The sequence below is a fragment of the Mauremys mutica genome, chromosome 8 (genome assembly GCF_020497125.1).
Source record: "Mauremys mutica isolate MM-2020 ecotype Southern chromosome 8, ASM2049712v1, whole genome shotgun sequence".
NCBI classification, from domain to species: domain Eukaryota; kingdom Metazoa; phylum Chordata; order Testudines; family Geoemydidae; genus Mauremys; species Mauremys mutica.
In genome coordinates this window covers 13,759,222-13,785,886 of record NC_059079.1, presented here as the reverse complement: position 1 = coordinate 13,785,886, position 26,665 = coordinate 13,759,222, and the positions used below count along the sequence as shown (strand labels likewise).

The following is a 26,665-nucleotide window of genomic DNA, read 5'->3' as shown; positions in this document are numbered from 1 at the left end:
TGGGCAAATGACTTTTTTTAATTTTTAACTTTCAAAAACAAACAAACAAAAAGCTTATTTGCGTTATCTGAGTGAGATCCAGTTTCAAATTTTAGTTCTGAACTGAAAAGTGATCAATGTGTCCAGGAAATATCATCATATTTCAAATGGCTTATCTATAATGCAGTCGAGAAGGAGTTTGGGCTTTCTTTATTTCTAATGGTCAAAAAAGCTAATGGTATTAGGAAAGGTTTTATGAAGCAAAACTAATATTTAAAAGATTAGACCCAATCTTGCAAGCACCTCAGCACATGCTTGACTTTACTCCTGTGAGTAATTTCATTGACCATTAGCTTGCTTATTTATTATGATATAAGGAATTATTCAGGTCAATATGCACATCTTTTACAGAAATTGCTTTTATTCTAGAAAATAAGGGAAAGATGCTGCTTTTAACTGATCATAAAGCTCATTGCTAAATGCAGGCCACTACATGGGTTAATATTGTTTGTACAGAAACACACTTTAAAATATCAAATATTGAGTGGCATTGTGTAAAGCTTAGCTTCTTGCCGAACAAGGCGTAATAAGTGAAGGTTTTTTACTTTCTTTTTCAATAGAAGCAGAAAACTTTTCTGTTTGGCACATCCAGGTAACTTCTTTATTTATTTGAATCTCTTTTTATTTCTGCTCCTCTAAACAGGTTTAGCAAAGGAAAATGACCTTTTTAGCTCTGTAATAGACCTGGGTGAATAACCTATGAGGTATTCACAGAATATTTTATTTGAGAAATACAGTGAAATTCCACAAACACACTTGTGAATACAGTTCCATTTTCTGGCAACTTTCAAGGTTTCAAACTTCATTTTTGTTCTGCAGGGGACAAAAACAAAATCTCTCAAAAGGTTTTGCAAAAAGCTGAATTGTCAAAATGTCCTTTTTCTCTCCTCTTCCCTTTCCCCCGGGAAACCTGAGCTTTTCAGTGTGGGAACGGGAGAAAGACTGACTCTAGCCTAGGAGACCCAGGTTCAAGTCTGTGATCTGGGCTGACAACACTCAGCTCTGTCGGGCACAGTAGGAACTCTCCCACCACTCTCTAGAAGTCAGAAAGCCCTGAACCCAGATCCAAAACAACTTGAAATGAATTTTTCATCCAAACTGATGTCTCCACAAAACATTTCAATTTCATTTAATTGAAAATATTCCAAACTGCTCTCCTTAGGAATTATTTGTCCAGCTTTAACTAGATGTGATGGAGGAAAAAGGCAAGTTTGAAGTTCACCCTGAACCTATTTTAAGAGTAAAAATACATACTTCAAACACTGCAGTATATGTAATCACTGTAGCTCGGTAACCTGCTTGCTTTAATGGAGATTGCTGTAGCATGTGATAAATTGGATTATTTTTGTTAAATGTGTAACTAAGGAAAAAAGCAATCTGGGAATAGAATGAGGAGAGACGTTGCATCACTGGAGTGGCTTGATTATTCAGAGGGATACCAAAATGATTTCACAAGTAAACATACATGGAAGTGGGCTTTGGGATTATGTAATAGGATGGGAGGGCAACTGTAGAGAAGCTTGTGGAAGGGATGGTGTAGTCAGGGAGAGTTCTGATGGAGTCAGGAACCAAAGAGGCTGGGCTGGCTCTAGGTTTTTTGCCATCCCAAGCAAAACAAAACAAAACCCCTGAAATGCCGCCCCAAACACATGCTTGGTTTTCTGGTGCCTAGAGCTGGCCCTGCAAAGGAGGAGATGGAGGCTGCATGAAGGAGAGCAAAGCTGTGCCAAATCAGAGTGTGTGAGGGGCACTGAAACAGAAACACATCAGAATTGGTTCACCCATCCGAATACGTGTCCGACGTGGTGATGGGAATTAAACATAAAGTGAGTCAGTCGAGCTGACTAGATAAATAAGGGAGAGGAGACAGAAGTTGTGTTTTTGATAACCCAGAAGGTCATTGGCTATGGACTGCCTCATCTTTCTCTTTCAGCTATTGTGGGTTTTTTTGGTTTATTTTTTGTTTTTTTTTAGTTGGCAAGACTTTTCGACATAGTTCAGTGTTACTGTAACAAAGCTGGACCAGGGTCAGCCATATGAAACCACCCAGGCGAGATCATCAGCAACGGATCTAGTTTATGTGCTGTCCATTATCAAAAAGTCCATTACTCCTAGCTTGCTGTCATTTAAATTGTGAATAGTGCTGTGAATATTATTGCTCTGGGTTACTATCTGCTCTGTCTGCATGTTGGAGCTGATCCAGATTTTAGCGCTGGCATTATGGAATATAATACACTCTACAAAATACAGCCTCATCTCTCTCCTAACAAGTAGAGTAGGGGGGAAATGCTATGTATCAACACATACATCTTAGCCTGGGATTGTCTAATATTTCAGCACTGAAAGAGTCACAGAGGATGAAAAAAAGGAAAAATTGAAATGGGATCTTGATAGAGAGAGGCAACAGCAAGTGAAGAAAACGACCAAGGTAATATATCATTGAGGTGCCCCTTGAATATTTAGGAGCAGTGTTGGGGTGGACAATGAGCGGGACTAGGGTATGATGCAGTTTCTGTTTTTAAAACACAGTGAAACTAGCTCTTGGCCCAGGGATTGGAAGCCGTCTTTCGTCTCCCAAATGAGGATAGATTACGGAATTTTAAATATTTTTTGTTTTCTCCCGTTCGTGATGATAAATGTTTAGTAATATGACATGACTGACACTACATATGTTTCTGAGTTGCATATAATCTATTACACCTCTGTTCTACATAGTGGGTTAATAGTTGAGCTATAATTTTTTTTTCACATGGCTTGTAAATTAGAAATCTGACTCAAGTACTGCCCTAATCACATATACATTTCTCTCATTAGATTAGTGGTAGTGAGGATATGCTACATGAATCACAAATACATCAAGACAATGAAGGTGAGAAGAACAAGCTGCAAGTTAAGCAGAGAGATGCAACTGACGTCAACCAAACTGGGAAGTGGCTGGCAAAAGATGGAGTAGAACATTGTGAGTATCCCATTGCCGTTGGTTTATTGTACTGTTTCTTCAAACTTCTGTTCCATTTTTTACCTAAAATCTCTTAGGCCTTGTCTACATGAGAAAGTCACACTGGTTTAATTTAATTGGTTTAAAATTACACCTTAAGTTAAAGTAGCACAAAATGCTGCATGGACATTAAAATATATATATTTGTGTTTAAGACTATCCAGATTAGATTGTCCTGACTTGGGAGTGTTGAACAGAATTGTGCAAATAAGTGATTTTTCAGCTCTCTGGAAGTTTTTTGGTTTGAGTTGAATGAAAACCAAACATTTTCAGTGAATTAAAAGTAAGCTGAAAAAAATTTCATATCAAACAAAATGCATTTTTACGTTGGGCATTAACTTAAAAGCAAAGGAAATGAAGGGCTCGATTCACAAAACTGGAGCTGGTGGTGTCCCCTTTCTGTGGAGTAACCATGGTACTTACCTGGGATATGGAGGACTCTGGGTTTGAATCCCCACTCTGGAGCTGGTACTTGAACTCAGGTCTTCAACATCTCAGGTAAGTGGCCTAAGCATCAGGCTATTGGATGTTCCAAGGTGGGACTCTGGCTTCAACATGAGAGACATTCTACTTTGTATAGAGTCCTTGAATAGTCACTGGGGAAGAGAGCAAGAATGATGCTATAGGCTGGTGGTTAGGGCACTCAGCTAGAAGGGAGGAGAGCTGAGTTCAAGATCCTACTCCAGAGCATGGATTCAAATGTGGGTCTTCCACATCCCAGGTGAGTGGCCAAACCACAAGGTTATTGGGTATAAGGGGGTATATCATTACCACCACCTCCTCTGGGTTTTGTGAATGGCACCAAAGTCCCCTTGTGAATCTAGGCTTAAGCTTTTTTGGTTGAAACTATTTGGCAAATTCATCACAAATTTAGGTCAAATAGCTTTAATTGACCATATATCTATATATATATTTTTCATTTGCCAACCACCCCCCCCAAAAAAACCCCACACCCTAGTCTAAAAAATTGCTCCCAGATTTAGTGTGGAAATCCATCTTCTCCTATGGGAAACAAGCTGTCACCTCCCCGCTATTGTCTGTGACTGAAGTCAGAAGAAAAAAAATCATGGGAAGATGGAAACTATTTGGGCCTGATTTTTTTTTCTCAAACTGTTTTTATTCCTCTGACTAGTGCTTGCTGGCATGCTTTGTTCTAATGACTCTCAAAAATAAGGAATAAGCCCTTATTTTCTTCATTAGCGGACCTGGAGTGCTAGTACATTATTTGGGCTTCAGTTATCTTAAGCTATATAGTTGCCAGATACTGTCAACTTACTTTGGTTTGTAGTGAATGGGGAGCATATTGCTTCTTTTTAAACTTACTCTGTAGCTTCCAAGTCAAATTGGTTTTACCTGTAAGTAATTATTTCAGTTCATTCCTGACAGTGATAATATTTTTAAACCACTCGGCTTAACTTTGCTGCTACGGACAGTGACTGTTCAGGATTGAGCTGTAGATTATGATTGATCTCTTGAATGGCTCGAGGTAATTTTGGATGGAATTTTCAGTATTGTTCGAGGCCGGCCTATCTCTGCTCCCATTGATGTAAATAGGAGCACAGCAAGGCCAGTGCTAGGTGCTTTTAAAAAAATCAGAGACACCAAAAGTGAGAAGTTAGTTTTGCTCCAAAGCATTGAGATTAAATTCATAATATGGGCAGAGATGTTTCAGTGTTTCATATTTCTGGTGTGGCAGCTGAGCATGGATGCATCCATTTAAAAATACTAGTTGCTTTTGGTTTTGTCTCTTATGTTTCTTTGTTAATCCAACCCTTTTTCCCCCCTTCAAACTCATTAAAGGCCTAACTAGGCTTGGCAAGGTGGGCAATTGACCACTTATTTGATCACTGTCAAATATTGTCATCTATTCCAGCAAGGATGTCCTGTTGGCAGTGGCAGCCTACCTTTTTTATTTGCATCACGGTGCCCGTCTTCTTACAATAAAACCAAGCCCCCCGCCCACAACTCCATTTCATTGTTTCATATTTTTCTGAGTTACTGAACTGAAATTGTATTAACTTGTCTTCTGAAATTCGGCATAAGTATCTCTCTAAGGCCAAGCCTATTGGAGACCATAAAGTCTTACTCTTTTTTTGTTCTAATAAATTAGTGCTTTAAAATGTTTGACCATTCTGACAATATTTAACCAATATTTAAGCCTGTAAGAAAATCATGGGCCATAACCCTGAACACACACCACAGGTTTTTTGTTGTTGTTGCTACAAATTTGAGTAGTGTTGGCACGGCAAGCTTGTGTGCCACGTTGTAATACCCTTCCCTCAAATTTGGCCTAGCTTCTCTCCATGACAGAGGCAGCTGAGCCAGATTTGGGTGATCGGGGGGTGGGGGATTACAAACTGGAGAATGAGGTAGCAACAGCACTCAAATTTGGATGGCTGCCGCTCAGTCACACTTGCCTTCAAGAGCCATTGGGATGTATCTGTGCTGCTGCCCTGCTTAAAAGGCAGGCTGCCTGCCTGGGAAGAAGATGCTGAAGCTTTTTGGGTGGGTGAGCACCCAGGGGTGGTGAATCCATTTTAAAAGCAAGGGGGGGGAAGTGAATCTTTTTTTTTTAAGTGGGGGGGAAGGGAGGGAAAGCTCAATGGTTTGAGCCCTGGCCTGCTAAACCCAGGGTTGTGAGTTCAATCCTTGAGGGAGCCATTTAAGGAACGGGGGTAAAAATCTGTCTGGGGATTGGTCCTGCTGTGAGCAGAGGGTTCCAACCCTGGTGATTCTGTGATATAAAGGCAACCTGTTTTTTGTTGTTGTTGTTTGTTTTGTTTTTTAATGGAATTTGCACTGAGCACACCAAAACTTCAGCTTCAACAACTGGCTGCAACTTTTGAACCAAAAAAAAAAATCCATACTTTTTTGTACAGCCTTACATATACTTGACTAGTAAATTTACCAATACATTTTTGACTAGTCAAATGACCAACCTCAGACCTAAGATTGCTGGAGGGGTGCCTGTTGAGCTGGTGATTATAACTTTTTTTACGTAATTGAAACAGTTCACACACTTAATTGTCCTAGTTCAAAGTATAATAGACATCAGCGAAAATCACAAATGAGACTTTTTTATTCTTTTCCTCTACTGTGATTTGCAGGTTTATTCCCCAGGCTTAAGTAATCTATCAAGCCTTACTCCCTAAACCATATCAACCCCACCAAAGATAGTACTAATTCAATCCCTTCATTTATTTCAGTAAATGCTCATCGATTTGTTTTTTTTTTAATCCTATTTTTGTTCTTGCAGTTGAAAAATTTCACAGTTGAGGGCTTCAGATACTGAGCAAACTGGTAAATCTCTAAAATAAGTCTTTAAGACTCTTTGCTTTCTTTCAAGGCAGCTTAGAGCAATCAAAGACCCTTCTTAACTCCTAGAACTAAGGAAGTTTGGCTTCCTCTGCAGCTTATTTATTGCTTGTGACACTAACGTGAATTATCCAAGATGATCATCCTTGACCCGATAGTAGGTGATCAGAAGAGCTTTTAAAGCAAGATGCTGTTTCATTTTCAGCTCGCTATGTGTGCGTGGGTGCCTTGAAAGCGGATGAAGACATGGTGGCTTTGAGTCAAAGGATTCTGAAGCCAGTGCCGACATCAGAGGATGTGTATGATGATGTAGAAGAGATAGAGCGTGCCGTGTGAGTATGTGCTAACAACTGGGTTTTGAAATGTTTTCTAAAATCTTCAAGACAGTAAACTGATGTATCAAACTGTCTTGACACTTCATTTTCCAGGAATCAAGCCTCTGATGCCTTTAGCTCGTTCACTTCAGATAGCTGTAAGTATGGCAGAGTTGGGAAGTTTGAACTTGGGGCTCATTCATTATGTTGAGGCGTACCTCCATTTTAAAAAGGTGCGTCTTGTGCCTGGAGTGGAGCAAAAAGGAGTTGCACATGGCCCTTTGCTACACTTGAACCCCACACTATAGTCCAGTCCTCTGCCAAGTTCCCAGTCAGCCCAGGAAAGCGGGCAGAGCACTGGGATCTCCGCCAAGACAATGAGGAAAGAATTCTTCCTTTACCCCTAAGCTGCGCATTGCAGCTGCTACTGCAGCCTAAGTGCAGAGTGGACTCTGACTTCAGTGTTATAAAGCAGTGGTGATCCTGGCTTTAACCCTTAAACAGTTCTGCTGTGCTTTGAGAGTGGCTTGGTTTACACCTTCTGCGTGGCCTCTCCAAAACCTGCCTGTATTCCTTCCTTTTGTTCCTCCTCCTCTTCCTCCTCCCCCATCCCGGAATTGCACTGGTTTCCCCTCCATGTGGAAACCTCCACATCCATGGAACCAGGGACAGGATTTTCCACCAATATATTGTTGAAGCTTCACTCAAGCTCACTAGGCCGTATGGATCTGCTGTAGTAAATTTCACCTGTAAGTGCCTGTCTGTACCCATTTTAAGCACTTGGAGTTAAAGTTGCCACGTCCATATTAATAGGAGTCAAAATCACAAGTGTCATCATTAAAACTACCACTTTTCTGGTGGCGTGATAGATCTTTCCTAGTGGGATTCATAGTGTAATGCGACAGCAATCTCATGTTAGTCAAATATGATCCTAATAATGTAGAAGCAGCAAAGAATCCTGTGGCACCTTATAGACTAACAGATGTTTTTGCAGCATGAGCTTTCGTGGGTGAATACCCACTTCTTCGGATGCAAGTGCGATACTTGATCCTAATAATGTCATTCATTGGATGAATTTTGATAACTTAATAAATCTACCCCCGCAGCTCAGATGCAAGATTTGTTTGTCTACAGTTTTGGCTACCTGATTTTAATACATTTTCTAACCACTAGAGCACTAGCAATTTAAAAAGAAAACAAGTTTACAAAGAATAGCCTGTGCATTATATTGAATATTCCACTGTTAGCTCATGTATAAATACAATGAGTGTTCGATTCCTTTATTGATCAGTACCGCTCCAATGTTGAACATTCAGCATTATGGCAAGCTTACATCTGGGAATAAATGGTCTCTTGTAAATTTCTGTTGTACTTTATGCTGCAGGCTAGGGGGTCTGACTCCCAGCTTGCATAGACAGCAGAGTTCTGGTGGGCTTGTAGTCTAGGGTGACCAGATAGCAAGTATGAAAAATCAGGACAGAGGGTGGGGGGAATAGGCACCTGTGTAAGAAAAAGCCCCAAATATTGGGACTGTCCCTATGAAATCGAGACATCTGGTCACCCTATTGTAGTCTGGCAGCTAGCTGGTTCTGCAGCAGCTACACTTCTGTGTTTCGTGTGCTAGCTCAGATGTGCGCTAGTGTGAGTATGTCCACTTGAGCTGGGAATCCCACCACTAGCTCATCTAGGCTATGGCTACTCTGTAGTGCTAAGTGGGTCTCCTGTTCCGGAGTTCCATTTGTTCTGTTTAGCAGATCTTGAAGATTGTTGCCACTGAATGTGATTTGTGAATACATTTGTCTTGTTTTTAAGTTTCAGAAAAGGGTGATGAAATATATGAGGATATTCAAAATGGGGATTATAATCCAATCAAACTGGAGTGAGTTGCCATTTATATGCCTTCAAGCAGCTGAATGCACTTCTATGTAATCTTCCTATTGACTTTTGGATATAAGTACATGTTTTATAGCTGTAGAAGGGATATTGATTTTTGTTATTTATTGACATTAGCTGACATTTACTAACTGCATTTCCAATCATTAGCTCTGTCAGATCACTCTGTGTGTGGAATGAGGCTTCATACACCCTTCCACGGTGTATCTGACTCAGCCCTTGACCATAGCAAATGGTGAGGCATAGCTCCACAAAACTTCTTAAAAGGTGCACCTGATGCCTAGTTTTTATACAGCAGAATGCAGAGTTATTTATCTTGTGCATATGTATCTGCTCCTTTCCCTTATGGATGTGAAGAGTAATCACATCTGCATTTAAACCTAACTTGCATCTTGTGTATGGAGAAAATATGGGAAGTTTGATGCCTAGGGGATGGGGGGCGAAAAACAGCAATGCTGTTTGAATTAAAGGTGCACCTAGAGGCACCAAACAAGACCGTGGTCCATTGTGCTAAATGCCATACATGCACACCCAGTCCTTCCTCCAAAGAACTGTCGTCTAAATAGACACTACATAGTAGGGGAAATGAAGCTTTTGTATCCTCCCGCTACAGATGGGGAAATGGAGAAATAGATTGTGACTTGCCCAAGATTGCACAGAGAAGTTTATAGTGGAGCTGGGCATTGAAACTCAACATCCTGAGTCTTAGTTCAGTGCCATAACCACAAGGCCATCCATAGTCTTCCTGCCAGTACAATGGGCACCCGGTGCTCGGGGAGTTGTGCTCACTGTCTTTAGTACGTACTTATCTAGTACCTTCTATCTTGGTTCTTTTTAAACACTTCAGTATACGTCCACTATGGGAAATAAGCTTCGCAACACCCCTGTGACGCTGGCAAGTACAATTCCCTCTGTCATCAACATAAAGAGAATTTGTCTTGCCCAAGGCCATGCAAGACAGAAATTCGTGGTGGAGCCTGGAACAGAAAGAGGTGGTCTGACTCCCAGGCTTGGGCCTTAACCACAAGGTTGTCCTTCCATCTGTACCGTCTACCAGGAATGGTACCAAGGGAAGCACTGTTCCTTTTATCAGAGATTTGGAGTTCCACGAAACGTTTCTGAACGTGTTAGGAGAGGAAATTTTCACTTTTTTTTTTTTCATTAGTGATTCACTGGCTTTGAAAAATCCCATGTGTGAACTAAAACCAATGCAAGAGGGAATTTAGAATCAAGGCCCCAGTCCAGCAAACAGGGCCGGCTCCAGAGCCCAGCGGGGCAAGCACCCGCCTGGGGCGGCCCTTTCCCGGGGGGGCGGCAGGCTGGGCCGGTGGACCTGCCGCAGTCATGCCTGCGGGAGGTCCACCGGAGCCCCGGGAGCAGCAGACCTGCCGCAGGCATGACTGTGGAGGGGACGCTCGGCCGGCGGCTCCAGTGGACCTCCCGCAGGCATGACTGCGGACGGTTCGCTGGTCCCGCGGCTCGGCAGGACCTCCCGCAGGCATGACTGCGGCAGCTCAACCGGAGCCGCCGGACCAGCGAATCGCCCGCAGCTGCGGGAGGTCCAGCCGAGCGACCAGCGGACCCTCCGCAGTCATGCCCGCGGGAGGTCCGCTGCTCCCGCGGCTCGGGGGCGCCTCCCGGGCATGACTGCTTGGGGCGGCCAAATTTGTAGAGCCGCCCCTGCCAGCAAAGCATTTAAGTTTAACTCTAAGCATGTGAGTTGTCCCCAGTGAGTTAAGCATGTGCTTAAGTGCTTTGCTGGACTGGGAGCCTAAGTGCTTCTTAAGGTGCAATTCCTGCTTTCTGAATAGAGGATAATCTCTAGCATTGCCAATATGGCAATTTTTGTGGGCATTCAACATTCATAAGTCTAACACTTTTTTTCCCCCCCCTCCAATGTATTTTCTTCTTACCTAGTTCGGATAGAATAGAAAAACTAAAACAATTTGGAAAGTTTTTCAAGAAAGACATAATTAAACTGAAGAATGCCAAGATGAAGGAAAACCGCCGGTAAGAAATGTCCAAACCGCTCCTGCTCGGTTCACGTTTGGAAAATATGCACTTTTCCTTTTGATAGTTCTGGACACAACTTGCTTTGGAAAATCTGCCCTAAAAGTCATTTATGATGACCAGCTGTTCCCTAGGAATTTCCATAATGGATCAAGCCTAGGGAGCATCTGGTCCAGTATCTTGTTTCTCACAATGGACAGCACCAAACGCTTCAGAAAAAGGTGCAAGAAACCCTGAATACATCAATTATGGAATAATCTGCAAGTTTCTGCCTATATCCTAAATCATAGATTGGATAATGTCTTAAAGCATGAGGATGCATATGTCCTTCCAAACTGGCTTGGGTTGTGATGGTGGTCTGGTAATCCAAGCAAGTTGAATGGATGTAGATCAATGAAGAGGAAAAATTAATTGATTTAATATTTTCCTTTTCCAATTGGTTGGCAAACACCTTCTTAAATTCAAGTTTATAAAGAGGGGAAAAAATCTTTGTTGAAACGGTATTATTTAGCACTCTTAAAGAATCCAAAGATGATGCTTTCCATTAGGAGTATATGACCAGTACATCTATTCTGGTAATCTACGACTTTTAAATTGTTCTTGAGGCAGCTGTTTTCCTCATGAAATATTTGGTTACCTTTTGAAGTAATGAAAGTAGGAATCTAATGTCTTTCCCCTGTGCTTTCCCCCTCCCCCCAAAAAAACAAACAAACCCACCACTGGGCCTGATTCTGATCCAGACTTACAATGCTATAAGAGCAGGGAAGTTACTCTGGATTTACATCAGTGGAAGGTCAGAACAAGGTTATGTTAGTCTGATCCATCACTCTTAGGAGCACCAATATCAATGCCTTTTTTCCCCCACTTTTTGCCTTTTTAGGAGGAATTAAATCCTAATCATGGGGGTGGAGGCGGACGGCGTCAGAGTAGTGATTTTGAAGTCAGTGGAAAGCCTCCTATATACTTCAATGGGTTTTTATTGACAAGACTAATCCATGACCTCAACCAAATCCTTTATTTTTAAAATGACTTAACTGAATCAAATACAATTTTTAATGGAAAACACAAGGGTGATATTAACTTTGTCAATGCAGAGTAGATATTACATAGTTATTTTTTCCCATTCTGTGGAGAGCTAAGTAAAGCTCCAACTTCCTCTCTCTACACCGCTGATGAAGCCTTGAAAAAGGTTGCATGTCTGTAGAAGACAGGCACAGCAATGTGGTATTAACAACACAGAGACCTGTGTGTGCTTATGTCACCTGTAGGTTGGGAAAGGTGGTACCTTAGAGAAGAAGACTTGCTTTTCACATTCAAGCTGCCAATAGTATGTGATAAGAAAGAGGAGACCTTTCAGTCTCTGGTATAACAAGATAATGACACATGAAGGAATATGGTGTACCTTTTTATAGTGCTTTTTTGAGTCCTGTTGACTTGATATTCAAGATGCTGGCTTATTGGAGAGGCTCTTGAACAGAATTCCCCTGTGCCAGTTTCTCGCTTCATGAATGCATGATGATTGGCTGCAGAACATGAGGCCCCTTGACCCCTCTCTGCAAAATGCCTACCATCAGATGAAGCAGGTGCACCATGGTGCCATACTCGTTTGGTTCTGAGAATGTCTGTCTGTAGTGGGATTTTTTTTTTCTGGTTTAAAGGACTATAACTGTGTTTGGGAATGTGTAGTGGGAGCTACAGTCTGACAGCTGTCTGTCATCTGACAACTCTTTCTAAAAGCTGTCTGCTTTCCCTAACTTCAAGTGCTGTATATTAAGAGCAGTTGTGTACATAAGTGGCTGCATATTGATTGAACAACTGGCACTTTTGTGCGTAGATAATATTTTGCACATGAAGGTGAACTGATTTGTGAGCTTTCATTTTCTAAAAAGGGAAGGTGTGGGTATTTAGTGGGTCTTTACACGAACTACAGGTACAGTATGTGTACTCGTGCACCATTTTAGGCTGTGTTGGGTATTTTATTTCTGTAAAAAGCTCTGATGTAAACATGCTTGCCTCATTTCTTTAAGTCCGTTCTCACTCTGTTTCCTCTGTTGTTCTCTCACTCTTTAGCATCTCCTTGCTCCATAACTGCTAAATTATGATCATCATAATGATCCACCATATGCTGCTTAAGCTTTCACACTATACCTTCTTGTATCACAGAGAAGGGTTCTGAACACTGCTGTGGATCTTTTACGATGACCTCCTTATTAGGCCTTAATTACGACTGCATGTTAGCTTACGGACAGATGCATGGCATGCTGCATTCATTGACCAGTATGGGAGAAATATCTTTCCTTTCTTCTATGTTCTGGTCTTTGAATAGGCACTTTCAATTGCGGCGTCACCATAATAACCATTTTAAACTGTGTGCCTGCCTCTGTAGCTTTGGAGGTCTGAAAAGTGTTCAAGGGTACGTTAGGAAGACCCAGAATATGAAAGGACAGACTGACTCTTCAGGGATTTAATGGATCATTAGGGCAAGGGGGAGTGAGAACATAATTTCTTCTAAGACCTGTAGCATTCCAGAGCCTGAATGTAGAATCTTCCCTCGAGCCACGAGTACAGTTGCCATGCTGCTAAGATGGCTGTTTTAACATGTTTGTATGCAATTGATTTTTTTCTCATGTGTTCTTTCTCTCTCCCTCCCTCTCCCTCTTCTTTCCCCCTCCCCCAGCATATTGTCCAGTTCAGTACCAAACTTAGGTAAGCCATGTATGTGTATCTGTGTGATTACATTAGAATGTGACTGGAAAGAGGTGGCATGGGCATCTTGCCTTTTTAAAAATAGACTGTGTACTATAACACTCTAAAATTTGGTATGTAGCAGTGTTAATTTGAAAGACTTAATGTGGGCGTGCACTTGTGGTTTTGAGGTGGGGTATGGAGGTGAGATTATTCTCGCGCAGATGTAAACTGTTTCGGTAGCCGTCTTGCTCAATAAAGCACTACAGGAGTTCTCTGACCGCTCTCGGAAATCTTTTGTGAAAGTTATTTCAGGCCTTGAAAGGGAAAGGGCCAGATTTGGATCTGGTACAAGTGGGAATGATTCCAGTGGACTCAACTGGATTGCCTCCACTTCAAGGTCTGAGCTGAGCCCTAGAATTTCATCCTCCTATCAGAACTAATGTACCATATTCTTCAGAATAATTTATAGGGCTTGACTGTGTCCCATGTGTACATTGGGGCTAATTCCTTAAAAAGGCTGGTCCAGTGCTTAGGGCATAAACCTGGGACTTGAGACCTAGGTTCAAATCCCTGGCCTGTGTTATGCAGGAAGTTGGGGTAGGTGATCATAATGGTCCTTTCTAGCATTAAAAATGTATAGATTTTTTTTTTAAACGGAATTAAACTAGTTGAGAGCAGAATAGAACCCCAAACTGTTACATCCCAAGAACTGTAAATTTCCAACCAGAGCAGTGCACTCAGGCACAAGGCCACTCTCTTTCAGAGATGCCTATGGGTGTTTTTAATTATTTCTCCCTAGCCACTGGTGCCTGCTCATGGGGAACCCTCCTTCCTTGTTGGTGCCTTGAGAATCCTTCATTGCTACAACATTTAGTTTCTTTGGATTGATAGTGTTTCAGACAGACTAGGTGCAATCCCAGTTTTATTAGTCAGTGGTTTCAAATACTGTACTCAGATGAATGTTTTCTGACTCACCATTACGCTGAATGTTTTGATAACAGACGTTGTGTCCCAGGGAAACATGGCATACGATGACATTGATGTGGATCAAAAAGATGGAAAGTAAGTAACCCACTTTTACAAAAGAGGACTACTTCTGTAATGTTTCTCCAAAACAGGTCCTTATGCTGCAAGCAACATTCCTCCAGAAATCCTGGCATACTATATTGGCCTTCAGACACACACTTTCACTGTACCTTTTATAAGCTAAGCAAGATAGGGTCAGTATTTATAGGAGTTGGCTAGGAAAAGCACAGGCGCTCTAGGAAAGGATGTTTCTGAATTGGCAGGTGGCGTCCTAAAAGTGTTGTAAGTGAACCCTAGCACAGTGCTGTAAAGTGAAGCCTTGTCTCCTTGTGGCTCATGAAACTATCCATAAAAGTAGGGGATTTAATCCTCAATGTCCCCAGTCCAACTCTTACTTGTCTAGCTGCATTTTGCCTTCTGCAAAAATATCTACCTGTAATCTTAACTAGATAGCGCATACTTCATTTCTTGGTCTTCAACTATTGAGTAATATTGATGTAAACTGGTATAAGCTGCAAGGTTCCTGCATTAAGTGTTTGCGTTTCAGTGGTGTGTGAAATTAGATTTTTTTTTAAATAAAAAACATTGTGCCACCCTTCTGTTTGAAAAGGATTGTTATAAATATCATCAATTGTTCCTTTTTCCCCCAGAGAGAAGGATGACAAACACAAAAATTGGAAGCTAAAATTTCTGATGCCAAAAGATAAAGATCAAATAAGAAGCAGTGAAGATACAGAAAGGTAACGAAAGATCTTTATTTCTATAATTTTATTTATTCTTCGCAATTAAGTACAAGGTGTCAGTCTTCCCAGTCCAATGTTATTTAAAGTTTAGACTTTGAGAGCATTTTATTAGACTTCGGTAACATTGAGAGAGTCTCCTTTCACTTTGCAAAATTTTGTTAGAACTGTCTACCAAAGTTTGCAGAAACTAGACTTGAAGGAAACTTATAACCTTGGTGTATACGTGTGAATGGGGAATTCTTCAAGGGCTTTCTTTCCCCAAGGTTTTATCCTGAAGTTTTGTAGCCGCGCTTCTCTCTAGTTGAGGTAGGAGTATATCTACCTAATGCTGTGCAGTGTAGTGGTACAGATCCTCAGCCTAAATACAACCTCTTTAAACAAGCATTCCAGACCAAAGTAATAGTGGTTGGTCTGTGCTGGGAGAAAACACTGGCCAGAAGAACTACCTCTTTAGATGTCTCTAGGATGTGCATACAACATAGGCAGTGTCCAAACAAGCACGTACCATGTGGCAAGCTGGGATTACAGTCCTCCAGTGTCCTGCACAGTAACTGTCTGTGTAGATCCTGCTGAAACACATTAAAAATTCCCTAGTGCTCATTGATGTACTGATGCTTTAACCCACCATGTAAGATAAGGTGAGAGCTTTGGGTAAGCTTGAAAGCTTCTCTCTCTAACCAACAGAAGTTGACCAATAAAATAAATTACCTCATGCACCTTGTCTCTCTAATATCCTGGGACCAAGATGGCCACAGTAACACTGCATTCAGTAATGTTGGCTTTTCCTACTGTGAAAACTGAAGTGAAATGCCCCAAACTTTTCAGTTTCACTTCAAATACAAATGTGTGCACAGCTCTAAATAGCAACTAATATTGTGGGACTTTTAAACAAGTATTGCTGCCCCTTCACAGGTAGCATCTTGATTAGCTGTCACTCTTATTCTGTTCCCACTGAGACTTGTGTAATGGTTAGAGGAAGAAATGCAATGTAACTAACTTGATGAGATTTTCTCTGTTACATGGACATAGAGATTTTAGGGGCTGAAAGTAGCAAAGAAGAATCTTGTTAATATGATTTTAAAATGCTTAGTCTTTAAGAACCATCTACTATTGGCTCTTATTTCCTATTTTTTTTTAACTGAATGATGGAAAGTAGTTGAAGGTAAGTAACTTACAAGTGTGTCTTTTAGTTTTAGAATGTTCGGATGATGTCATCACACTGTATGTCCCTCCTTTCCAAATAATGGGAATCAACACTTCTTGTACCTAGAGAATAATCTCAAACAAGGCAGACTTCAGTGGTACAAGATTTCACTCACAATTGGAGTTTTGCCAGTAGTTGCAGTGGGGCTGGGATTTCACCTTGTGTTTAAAAGCTCAAAGGACATTTAACCCTGTGCGACTGAAGGATATAAAGAGAGCACTTGCAAAAAAAACTGAGCCCAAAATTCACTCATCTGAGTTACTAGAAGTATATAATATTAACTAGAGACTTAACGCTGAATTTCAAAGGTAAACTTCATTGACTAAAATGTAATAATAAATGTGTTCTAGAATGGCTATTGAGGTGGAAAGGGCATACTCCTTTTCCCATAGTTTACTATTTATTAATGATCCAGAATTGATCACTATTCTGGATCTTCGTTTCAAGCCATCTTTAACGTCTCTCAAATGCATGTGGAGGGGAAGATCCTGAGCTGGTGTAAACTGTCATAGCTCCACTTAAGTCTCAGATTGGAAAGGCTTATTAATTTTGTACCCTTTCTGATTTCTAATTATACATCATTTGATAGTGTACTAGGAAAGTGAGGCTTTCGGAGCACTATGCTTCTCCATTGATTAAAAAAGGGGTAATGATGTAGACTCCCATTCCCACATTGTGCCCCATTGACTTCATTTGGACTCTACGCAGATCCAGGCCTTAAGTGTCCAATAAAATCTTAAATAGGGGAGTGGGGATAGGAAATGGAAATTGCTGAAGGGAGAAAGCTGCCCCACCTCCATAAAAATTACTAACTTAAACTATTTAAAATGCACTCTAGTGACTGTATCCATAAAAAAGCATCGCTTTATGCAAACCACAGGTGGAAGTGAATCTGTCACTAAGCCTAGGTCGATCCAAGCTGCATACTTTTGTGTTTTTAATACACCCAGTGAGAAGACACTGACACAATCCGCTTGCTTTGTTTTTGCAAGGATTCATTCCAGACTAAATTAGAATTATTCAGTGCTGCGACATGCATTGTGCCGTGTTTCATGCTGCTTCACTCACTGAAGGATTAAAAAGGAGCTGCTAAGAATGTCTGTCTCCTTTCTTGATGCAATCTTTCCTCTAGAAACTTCTTCAAAGCCAAGAAATATAACGTAGACAAGAGAAAGAAGATGGCAAAAGAAGAGAAGTTATTTAGAGAGAAATTTATGGTATGTGTTCTTTTCCCTTCCTCTTTAAAGAAAACAATCAGCTGTGTGAGAGGACGACTATGGTTATGTGTGATACTTAATAGATGAGCTACAGAAAGGGATCAGTCTTTACCCATGGTATGCTAGGATGTAGTAGCATCCTATATTCCAGATCTGTGGTTCAGTCCCTTTAAAAGGCCATACAAATCCCCTTGTAACCTAGAGTATCCCACAATCTTTTTCCAGCTGGGGCTAGGGGCCAGAATAGGGGTGGAATAGAAGAATCACCAGCTCCTCTTTCCCACCCCTAAGCCAACTTTTTGGTTCTAGTGACTCAGCAGGTGCAGTCTAACCCAGTTCCTTTCCTGAGCCACCTCTAGACTGCACCCCGCAGACTGAGAGATACTGATCAAAAGGACCTTACGTGGTGGGCTGCAGCACATAACTCTGCGGGACACATGTTTGAGACCCCTGTGTTAAATCATCTTTTTGCCCATCTCCTAGCCTGTGCAGGATTGTTCCTTAAAGCCCATTATTTAGTACTTTGTCCAGTCCATTTTTAAATGTCCCATGAGACATTTCAATCACTTTCCCCCAGGAGGCCGTACCATAGTTGTAATTGATCTCACTGTCTTGAACACTTGCACAGCATTAAGGAAACTTACTTTCTTTTAAAATGTGGTTTAATTTACTTAAGTTTATCCTCCTTTGTGTACAGCCCTAAAAATTCCTCTCCTTCTTTGGGTTTTCACTGTCTTTAAACACTTGTAATAGTTCTCCCCCAAAATCACCTTAATCATTATTTTACAAAAGTACTTCCATCTTTGATAGTTATATTTCTGAGATCAGAAGATAAATAAAGGGTCTAATATGTAGTGATGTATTTTTTATATATATATATTTTTAGTACAATAAGGAAATCACAATCATGAACACAGCAGTCGCACGCTGTTCTGTCGCAAGCAAAGGGAAACTTGATTTACCAACCACCGCCGGAGAACAACTGGATGTTATTGACATCACAGAAGAGAATCAAGTAATATGTCGCAATTCTGAGGGCAAATGTAAGTTTGCAAGGCTTGCTTAACGACACAGGGGATCATGTTTTAATCAACTTATGTGAGACAAAGATATTTAGAAAGTTGCTTCAGGCAGTTTGTGATTAGCACAGCAAACAAATATACAAAGTTGCAGATTAATAATGTGTATGTTGATTCTCTTTTCCTCCTTAGATGGCTATGTGCTATTGAAGCATTTGGATTTCAGGTAAATCTGGATTTATTTGTTTTTTTACAATTCCTATGGCCAGAAACTCTTGATGTATTGAAGTGCATATACAACTTCTATTGCTGGTGGGAAAGTTTTTTGTGTTTTTATTTGTTGATATAAAAATAGTGTTTAACTCAAATATTTCCCTATTTTGTAATACTAAGCCATAGTAACTTTAAGCAGCAACTTAAATCTGTACTAATGCTAGTCTGACTGCAGCTAAAAATATACTGTGCCAGCATACTAGACCAACGTAGATTGATGTAGTGCCACTGAAGTCAGGGAAGCTATGCCAATTTACGCCTGCTGAGAATGTGGTCGATTTTTATATATTAGTATTTAGTATTAAAATTTGTTTAAAAGCAGCAGATGGAAATAAGCAAATAAATGCAAATATTGCAACAGACAATTAGATGCATATTTTGGCAAGATGCCTATTACAGTAAAACTTTTTTTCTTTTGTGAGCCAGACATTAATATTGGTCATCTGACAGACAGCCTCGTCCTATGGAGTCTTGTGGCGAATCTACTTTAAGCTTCCTGAAGATGGTGCAGGTGTGCCTATACGTGCCAATTGTGGAGAGCGAATATGAATGTAAATTAGAAGTATGGGTTTTTTCCCATTTAAAAGGATCTATATATTTTTAAAAGATGAAACACCCATTGAGTGTGTAATAGTGTACAAAAGGTAACTAGTGCAATCTGTTCAGTGAATTATCCCTCTGTTCACTTCTAGTGTTGCTTATTTTGTACAAGGTCTACCTATAGATAGACATTCAATTACCTTACCTGTGTATTCTTCTACACTGTATGTAGCTTAGAATTTGTAGGGTAGGATTCTTAATATTTACTAGGAATTCACTGGGCATTATGACTGCGCGAAGTCTGTCTTCCGACACTGTTAAGAAAGTGACAGTAACAAATGTAAACTTCCCGAAGGAACTTTTGATGCACTTGTATGTAAATGATGGATTCTTATGACTAAGCTATGTTTTTGGATTTGAGCCAGATATTGAGTTCTGAAATATTTGGTACTGTTGTTGTGGGGTTTAAAAGCCATATTAATGGTAGAGAAGTTACTTGTATCGTTAAGTAACATGAATTTTACAAGTAGTTTTGTAAATAAAACACTAATGCAGAATTCACTTTATTATATTGATTCTTGACTTTTGAAAGCTAAATTGCTAAGCCTACTGGGGGTTAATGGCAGGTACCCAACTCCCATTTGACTTTCAATGGGAGGTAAGTGCCTCTGTCACTTGTGCATTTACAATCTGGCCCAACAGTAGGTGGTCACTGTTAACCATTTTTTAAATCTGTGTCTAAAACAAAGAAGGAATGCATCTACTAGTAATGGCTTGCTTTTGGTCTACCATGTAGTTACTGGTCCTAAAAATAATAGGTGTGGAATCTAGGGTGACCAGATGTCCTGATTTTATAGGGACAGTCCCGATTTTTGGGTCTTTTTCTTATATAGGCTCCTATTACTCCCCACTCTCTGTCCCGATTTTTCACATTTGCTGTCTCGTCATCCTAGTGGAATCTGATACACTTCTGTTCTAAAGGACCACGAGGAAATGCTGCTGAAAAGAATCAGACTACGGCTCTAACTCTGTGTCCTGTATGTATTAAAAGTTTTTCAAGATTCCATGGCATGAAAAACCTGTATCTGAGTCTGGAATCTGTTCCTTCATAACAGTAAGTTGAGTAGTCCTAAAAATCGTGAGATGGTGATTTATTCAGAAATAGTTGTTTTCCATACCTAAGTGAACATGCCACAACAAAAATGCTGTTCACTCCACAGTTATTTCAAGCCTGGCATGGAAAGCTTCAAGAAAACAGAGCAAATATTTAGCGTTTACTCAGAAGTAGGTATACAGGGATTCTTATTATTATTTTAACATGTGGTTACAATTAAGTGTGCTGGCCTGCATTCATATTTACAAAAAAGTTAAGCATGCGCAGCTTTGCAAGGTTGCCAGCACAAATATTTAGACTTCTCAAAATCTAGATGGACTATTTGTGATGCTGAAGTGTTCGTCTGGTTTCAGAACAGATTGGAATTTGTATTACCGGTATGTCTTTCATCTACAGCCTTTTCAGTGTAACTATATTTAGCTAAGTTGCTAAAGCAAGTTGCCTATTGCTTTCTTATATAAGAATCTTAGATTTGGGTTTTAGCAATGCAAATGCATCTGAGTCTTAAATATTTTTAAGGTACGCTGTTGGCCTGAAATATTTTTTTCAGTTGATTGAAATCAGTAAGAAAAAAGAATTACTTGTAGTATTGTTCATTCTATAGTAACGAATATATCAGTTTTAAAATGAAGTTAACAACAAAAACTTCAAAGCACAGTGTGAAAGTGCAGCTGTAAAATACTTCCTGGGGCAGATTCTCAACTTGAACTCAGGGAGACATGACAGTTTACACCAGCTGAGGATCTGGTGCTGTTTCGTAACTCTCTGAATCCAATCCTCTTCAACCTGTACTTTACGGACTTCAATGCAGGACACTGAGGATCGCAGGATTGGGCCCTAAATCACTATACGCCACTAGTAAAACTCTATCCCTTCAAGGCAATTAAAAAGAAAAATAGATTGTGTCTTTTTACAGAACAGCTTCATGTTGGTGTTGGCTGCAATGAACATGTCTATTCATCTTAGTGCAAGAGATTCTGCAACTTGTTGAAACAAAATGGAAACAGTCTCTACAAGGCATCAGTTTGCCGACAGATTCCAACATACTGTTCTGGCAAATATGTGCACTGAACAATAGCACTTGATATGTGTGAGGCTGGTTGTGCATAAACTTCTGTACTGCATACTGATTTGTACTCCAGTGAATTAGGAAAATTGAATACACACAGTTAGCTGTAATCACATCAGTGTGTTGCACATAGGAAACTATTTTAGAGATGCTCCCCCCCCCTTCGTAGTTCTGTTTGAAAATTAATGAAGACTTAAAGTAAAATCTGTATAAACTTAAACTATGTATCCCCCCATTTTCTTAAAACATAAAAACTCTTGGCAATATGCCAACCATCATTTACTGGTGCTGAGAGACAACCCAAGTTTCTTTGGCTTAGTTGTCAGTTCTATGGCCATGGAAACCCCATGTTCGTGGAGCTGAGGAACTGAGAGGAAATCAAAATGCATGTTGTAAACTATGTAAAACCACTGGATCACCCATTCCATTCACTGCAATAGAGCCTCCAACCAGATCACGAGCTTTCCAAACCAGCTTTTATACGCTTCCCCTGCAATCAAGGGAGGTGCCATTGCAAGATCTTCCCCCTCCACCCCCCCACAGCCCCTTGCTCCTCCTCAGTTTTTTGCACAGGATGCTAAGGTTTGATTCTGTGTGTCTGTATTAGTAACTGCTAGATCACATTGATTTCATCCATCCCGTTAAGGTGTTTGGCTATTAATATTATGGACTCCAGTGCAATTTTGAGGTCCAAAATATCCAAACATGAGGTAATTCAAGAATACTGGGACAGAAAGTGAGATCCTGGCCCCTTGAAGTCAATGGCAAAACGATCATGAAATACTGATCCTTAAGGGGAAGTTCATTTTCTTTTATGTGGAGTGCGAGTCACCTTAATTTTTCTCAGTTGTCTCTTGATATTGGCAACTAGGGGGAAAGGGACTACTCAGAAGTCCGACAGTACCGAGGTGGTCTATATTATGTTTAAAAGATTTGTTGCCATCATTTTTTTTTTTCATGAGAGTTTATTAAAGTGCAAATGTCAACCATAGAGACAGCATCACATGCAGTGCAGTACACAAAGAGAGTTTCCACACCCTCAATGGAAGGTAAAAGGCTTTTTTTTTTGTGATTATCCGAGACGTAACTATGTGCACAAAGAACAAAACTGAAACTAGGCTCGGTGCCCTTCCACAATAACTATTATCCAAAACATATTTTAATCATAAGAGTTTAAAAAAAAAACCAAAACAAAACCCAAATCCTTTCCTTTACAGTTCTTCTGTTAGTGAAATGTGAAAAGCCAAAAGAAACTAAATTCTTTAGAGAATGTGTCTTCTGAACACCATATTTGATATTCCTTTTTTTTAAATCTTTATACTCAGAGCGCCTAATATTAGCAGCTAAAATATTTTAATGAGAAAATCATAAATATCCATTTTCTTTAAAATAAAATATTAACAGGAAAATGCAAGGTACTGGTCTGAGATTACTTAGGGTATCTGTCTTAATATAATGGGTCAGGGACACTACAGCTGTCATGTAATTTTCAGCTGTAAGATTCAATTATAACATGATATGAAACACACAAACAGGCTTCCAGCAACAAGAATAAATATTACCATTTCTGCAGTATCTACTTCACAGCTTTGTTAAATAACCCCCTGCCCCACATTTTAAAAGATCAGAAAAACACACAGATGAACATGAACAGTCTTATAAATAAGTTGCAAAGATAAATTAAGGCAGATTCAGAAGGAGCATCAAGACTTTTCTTGAGAATAGAGTACTTCTTGGGTTTATAGGAAAAAATAATTCAAGCTTACCACTTGAATCTTTGATACGCTGACCAGTTCTCCTGATTATTAACAATGGCAAAGATGTGTGCTTAGACCATTGCATATAATATATCATAGTTTGTACCGAGTCAGTGTTCAGTCACAAAAACACATACACAATGTGGGATTTTTTTTTTTAAGAGTGTCAGTTAAAAATCTGACGGATACCAATATCCATGAAGACTTGAAGCATGACTGTGTGTGTGGTAGTGGGTACATTTTACTCTCCAATACATTTATAGTCCATGTTAAATCTGAGTAATTTTATCTTCCAGTGTGTCTTACAAAAAGAAGCTATAAAAATAATTTATTCAAATTATGTGATGGGGAAGAACCAAAAGCATTAAATAAGCAGCAGGAAATATTGAAAATAAGACTTTGGGCAAAACATAAGGGTGAATGCAGTAGCTTGATGGTACATTTTTAAGTTGCACTTCACTGCATCCTAGTACATTACAAGTCAAATATTAAAGAAATTAGAGCAAGTGTCTTTTATCAATAGGGTGTGGATCCGAGTGACATTTCTTTCTAGAACTAAACCAGTTAAAGACTGAGCCAAACTGAGAACACAACAAATGCACTTCAAGTATTGATAAAGGTTCTATGCATTTCTTGTCAGCACGATGCTGAATCAAATGTTATTTGCAGACCAAGTGAAATGAAATTATGACTTTCTGCAATTAACATATGTAGAAGGCACAAATTCATTTTGTATGTATAGTGTATGGATTTTTCTTCAAAATCTGATGTATAAAATACCCCACTGATGCTTGAGTTTCCTGTAGATTGGGCAGGAATTCATAGAATAAGGTCTAAACTAGATAAGCTCTTCTGTTTTGATGTAAATGAACTGGTATTACCAAAATAAGAATACAGCAGTGACTGACAAAAAGTTGTTTCATTTCTTCCTGCAATGTTAGTATGTCTGTTCTAAAGTACACCTTTGGAAGGACTACATTTAAATATGTTGAGTGTGAGGTAAAAATGATCCTGCCTTCAATCTTTAAAAGTTCAATTTCGAGTCAAGAAAATGTCAGTGTTCTGACATCCTGGTAAACCTGTGATTTGCAAAATGTAAGTATCCACTGCTTGAAAATTGCACTTTGAGTAGTTCAAGTCTGTATAATTAAAATATATCTACCCTGCTTGCCCAAATGATCATAAATGAATAAGTATAACCAAAAAGTTGGCTAAAGATGTGGATAATGACAATCTAAAACTATATCTGAGTACAGCAGCTTCTGTATCATTAGACGCCTGAAGCATGGTCCTATATGAGTAGCATTAACTAATACAGTTCCTCAAAAGATTCCAAAATATACAGCCGAGCTGGGTTAGTCTGTTGAATGGATAATTTAATGTTCTATGTTAATAGAGGTGTTACTCTACGAAGCCTTCTGCAGAGGCAGTGCTGCCTAGTAAATTGACTATAGGCGCTGACACTTAGGAACACCTGAGTACTAATCTGGTTGCTACTAATGTGTTCTGTTGACTTACAGTAGAAAAGTTGCTTAGCCTCTTTTGGGAAGTGTTTCTTCATCTGTGAAACTGGGATACTCTATTACTACCTACTCACCAAGGCATGGTTGTGTGGCTTCATTCATAAGTTAATGTTTGCACCGCATCTTAGGGTACGTCTTCACTACCCGCCGTATCGGCGGGTAGCAATCGATTTCTCGGGGATAGATATATCGCGTCTCATCTAGACGCAATATATCGATCCCCGAACGCGCTCATGTCGACTCCGTAACTCCACCAACGCGAACGGCGGTAGCGGAGTCGACATGGGGAGCCGCGGACATCGATCCCGCGCCGTGAGGACGGTAGGTAATTCGATATAAGATACTTCGACTTCAGCTACGTTATTCATGTAGCTGAAGTTGCGTATCTTATATCGATTTTTCCCCCATAGTGTAGACCTGCCCTTAAAGATGTAAAGTGCTGTGTAAGTGGTAATTCTTACCTTACTGCCTAATAATTCCACCTGGCCTGACCCTGTAGGAAGGGAGTGTGTCATCTTAAAGGAACTCTGTTTAAAGGAATTAGTCCTGCTGCATAGGAAATCCCAAAGACAGCAATTTTAAGGCAATGGGACTTTACACTTAATCAGATGTGATTTACAAGATTACATCTTAATCTTAAACCCTTTGATCCTTCATAGCTAATTGCTTTTGCTCACCTCCTGGGCACAGGGTAGGTGACTTGATGGGATGCCACTCTGTTTTCAGCATGGGTTATGGCTAAGTGTCTGTCCATTTCAACATAATGAAAAAATAGGGACATGGGACTCATACAGTGAAAAGTACATTTTTACATAGTTATCTCCCCTAGAAAATCAAACAGGCTCTAGTCCAGAGGAAATGCATGGGTGTTGAGTAAGATTTATAACCCTGCTATGCTGCTGATAGAAGATACACCTTTTTGGTCTGTTCTTTTCTCCAGGAGGAAATTCAGGCTTGCCTCATCACCCTGTCTAATGCTCTTTTTTTCTGTCTGAGGTACAACCTTAGCTGTTTGTTCTGTTCTCCTGCCCTCTTTCCTCTCGCTCTCTCTTACTGACACTGTCACTGTGCTACACCACTGGCCTGGGATGAGCGGAAGTATCCTCTCATGGTGCTAAAGTAGGGTGTGGGAAAGCCGAGTTCAGTTCCCTGCTCTCCCACAGACTCTGTGTGTGACCTTGGGGTCAGTGGACACTTCCCTACCTGACCATAAAGGACAAACAGATTGAAGACTGTGGTGCCCAATGCTGTGGTAACGGAGGCCATGTTGTCATGACTTAGATACTAATAAGTAATAGGTCATGCTCACCTCCATATACAATGTCCAAACTACTGCCAGCCTCCAATAGTCCACCACTGTACTATTCTAGCCCTTCTTGCCTTAAAACTGAAAACCTGCTCTGGTCAAGGCCTGTTAGGCATATCCTATGTATCAGAAAGGTCCATTTTCCCAATGCCCAGGATTTTTCCCCAAAGGTGTTGTAAAAAATTTGGAGCAGAAAATAAGCAGGTCATGTGCATCACTTTTTCTACTTTCTCCAGGCATGGGCCTGGGTCTGCAGGATCCTGAGGTACATTATCAGCACTGCATTTTTTTCAACAGAAGAACAAAGTTCTGTTACTTTTTGTATTTAAAATGCTAGATAGGTGATGTGCGGACAAAACTGGAATCCTATTACTAAAGTGACATGAACTTGCAGGGGCCAGAAGGAAATCAAATTTGGCCCTACATGTTTAGAGGTGGGGGGGCTGGATTCTCCACTGACTTGCATAATCACTTATACACAAGCAAAAGGCTTGTAAAATTGTATATATACCAGGCACAGGTTCAAAGCCATGGAGATTCATCCACCCTACAGTATTTTATTTATTTATTTTTTTCAAAAATTGCTTGTTACGTAACCTAAGAACACGACACACATT

General features: G+C 40.1%; 1 protein-coding gene across 5 annotated transcripts in view; it reads left to right on the top strand.

Annotated features, from left to right (window-relative positions):
- FYB2 (FYN binding protein 2) overlaps positions 1-19,840 on the top strand; it is a 65,375-nt gene extending 45,535 nt beyond the window's left edge. For 4 of the 5 annotated variants that reach the window (XM_045028414.1, XM_045028411.1, XM_045028412.1 and 1 more), the window contains exons 7-20: positions 600-631; positions 2,377-2,467; positions 2,854-2,998; positions 6,558-6,684; positions 6,781-6,824; positions 8,479-8,545; positions 10,477-10,569; positions 13,247-13,275; positions 14,259-14,319; positions 14,934-15,023; positions 17,363-17,447; positions 18,334-18,490; positions 18,659-18,692; positions 19,166-19,840. In XM_045028414.1, the coding sequence (XP_044884349.1) occupies positions 600-631; positions 2,377-2,467; positions 2,854-2,998; positions 6,558-6,684; positions 6,781-6,824; positions 8,479-8,545; positions 10,477-10,569; positions 13,247-13,275; positions 14,259-14,319; positions 14,934-15,023; positions 17,363-17,447; positions 18,334-18,490; positions 18,659-18,692; positions 19,166-19,172 (1,062 nt within the window). In that variant the 3' untranslated portion in view covers positions 19,173-19,840. Of the gene's footprint in view, positions 1-599; positions 632-2,376; positions 2,468-2,853; positions 2,999-6,557; positions 6,685-6,780; positions 6,825-8,478; positions 8,546-10,476; positions 10,570-13,246; positions 13,276-14,258; positions 14,320-14,933; positions 15,024-17,362; positions 17,448-18,333; positions 18,491-18,658; positions 18,697-19,165 lie in introns of those variants that run through there. The other variant, XM_045028415.1, reaches the window with a different exon arrangement.
- Positions 19,841-26,665: the final 6,825 nt, after the last annotated feature.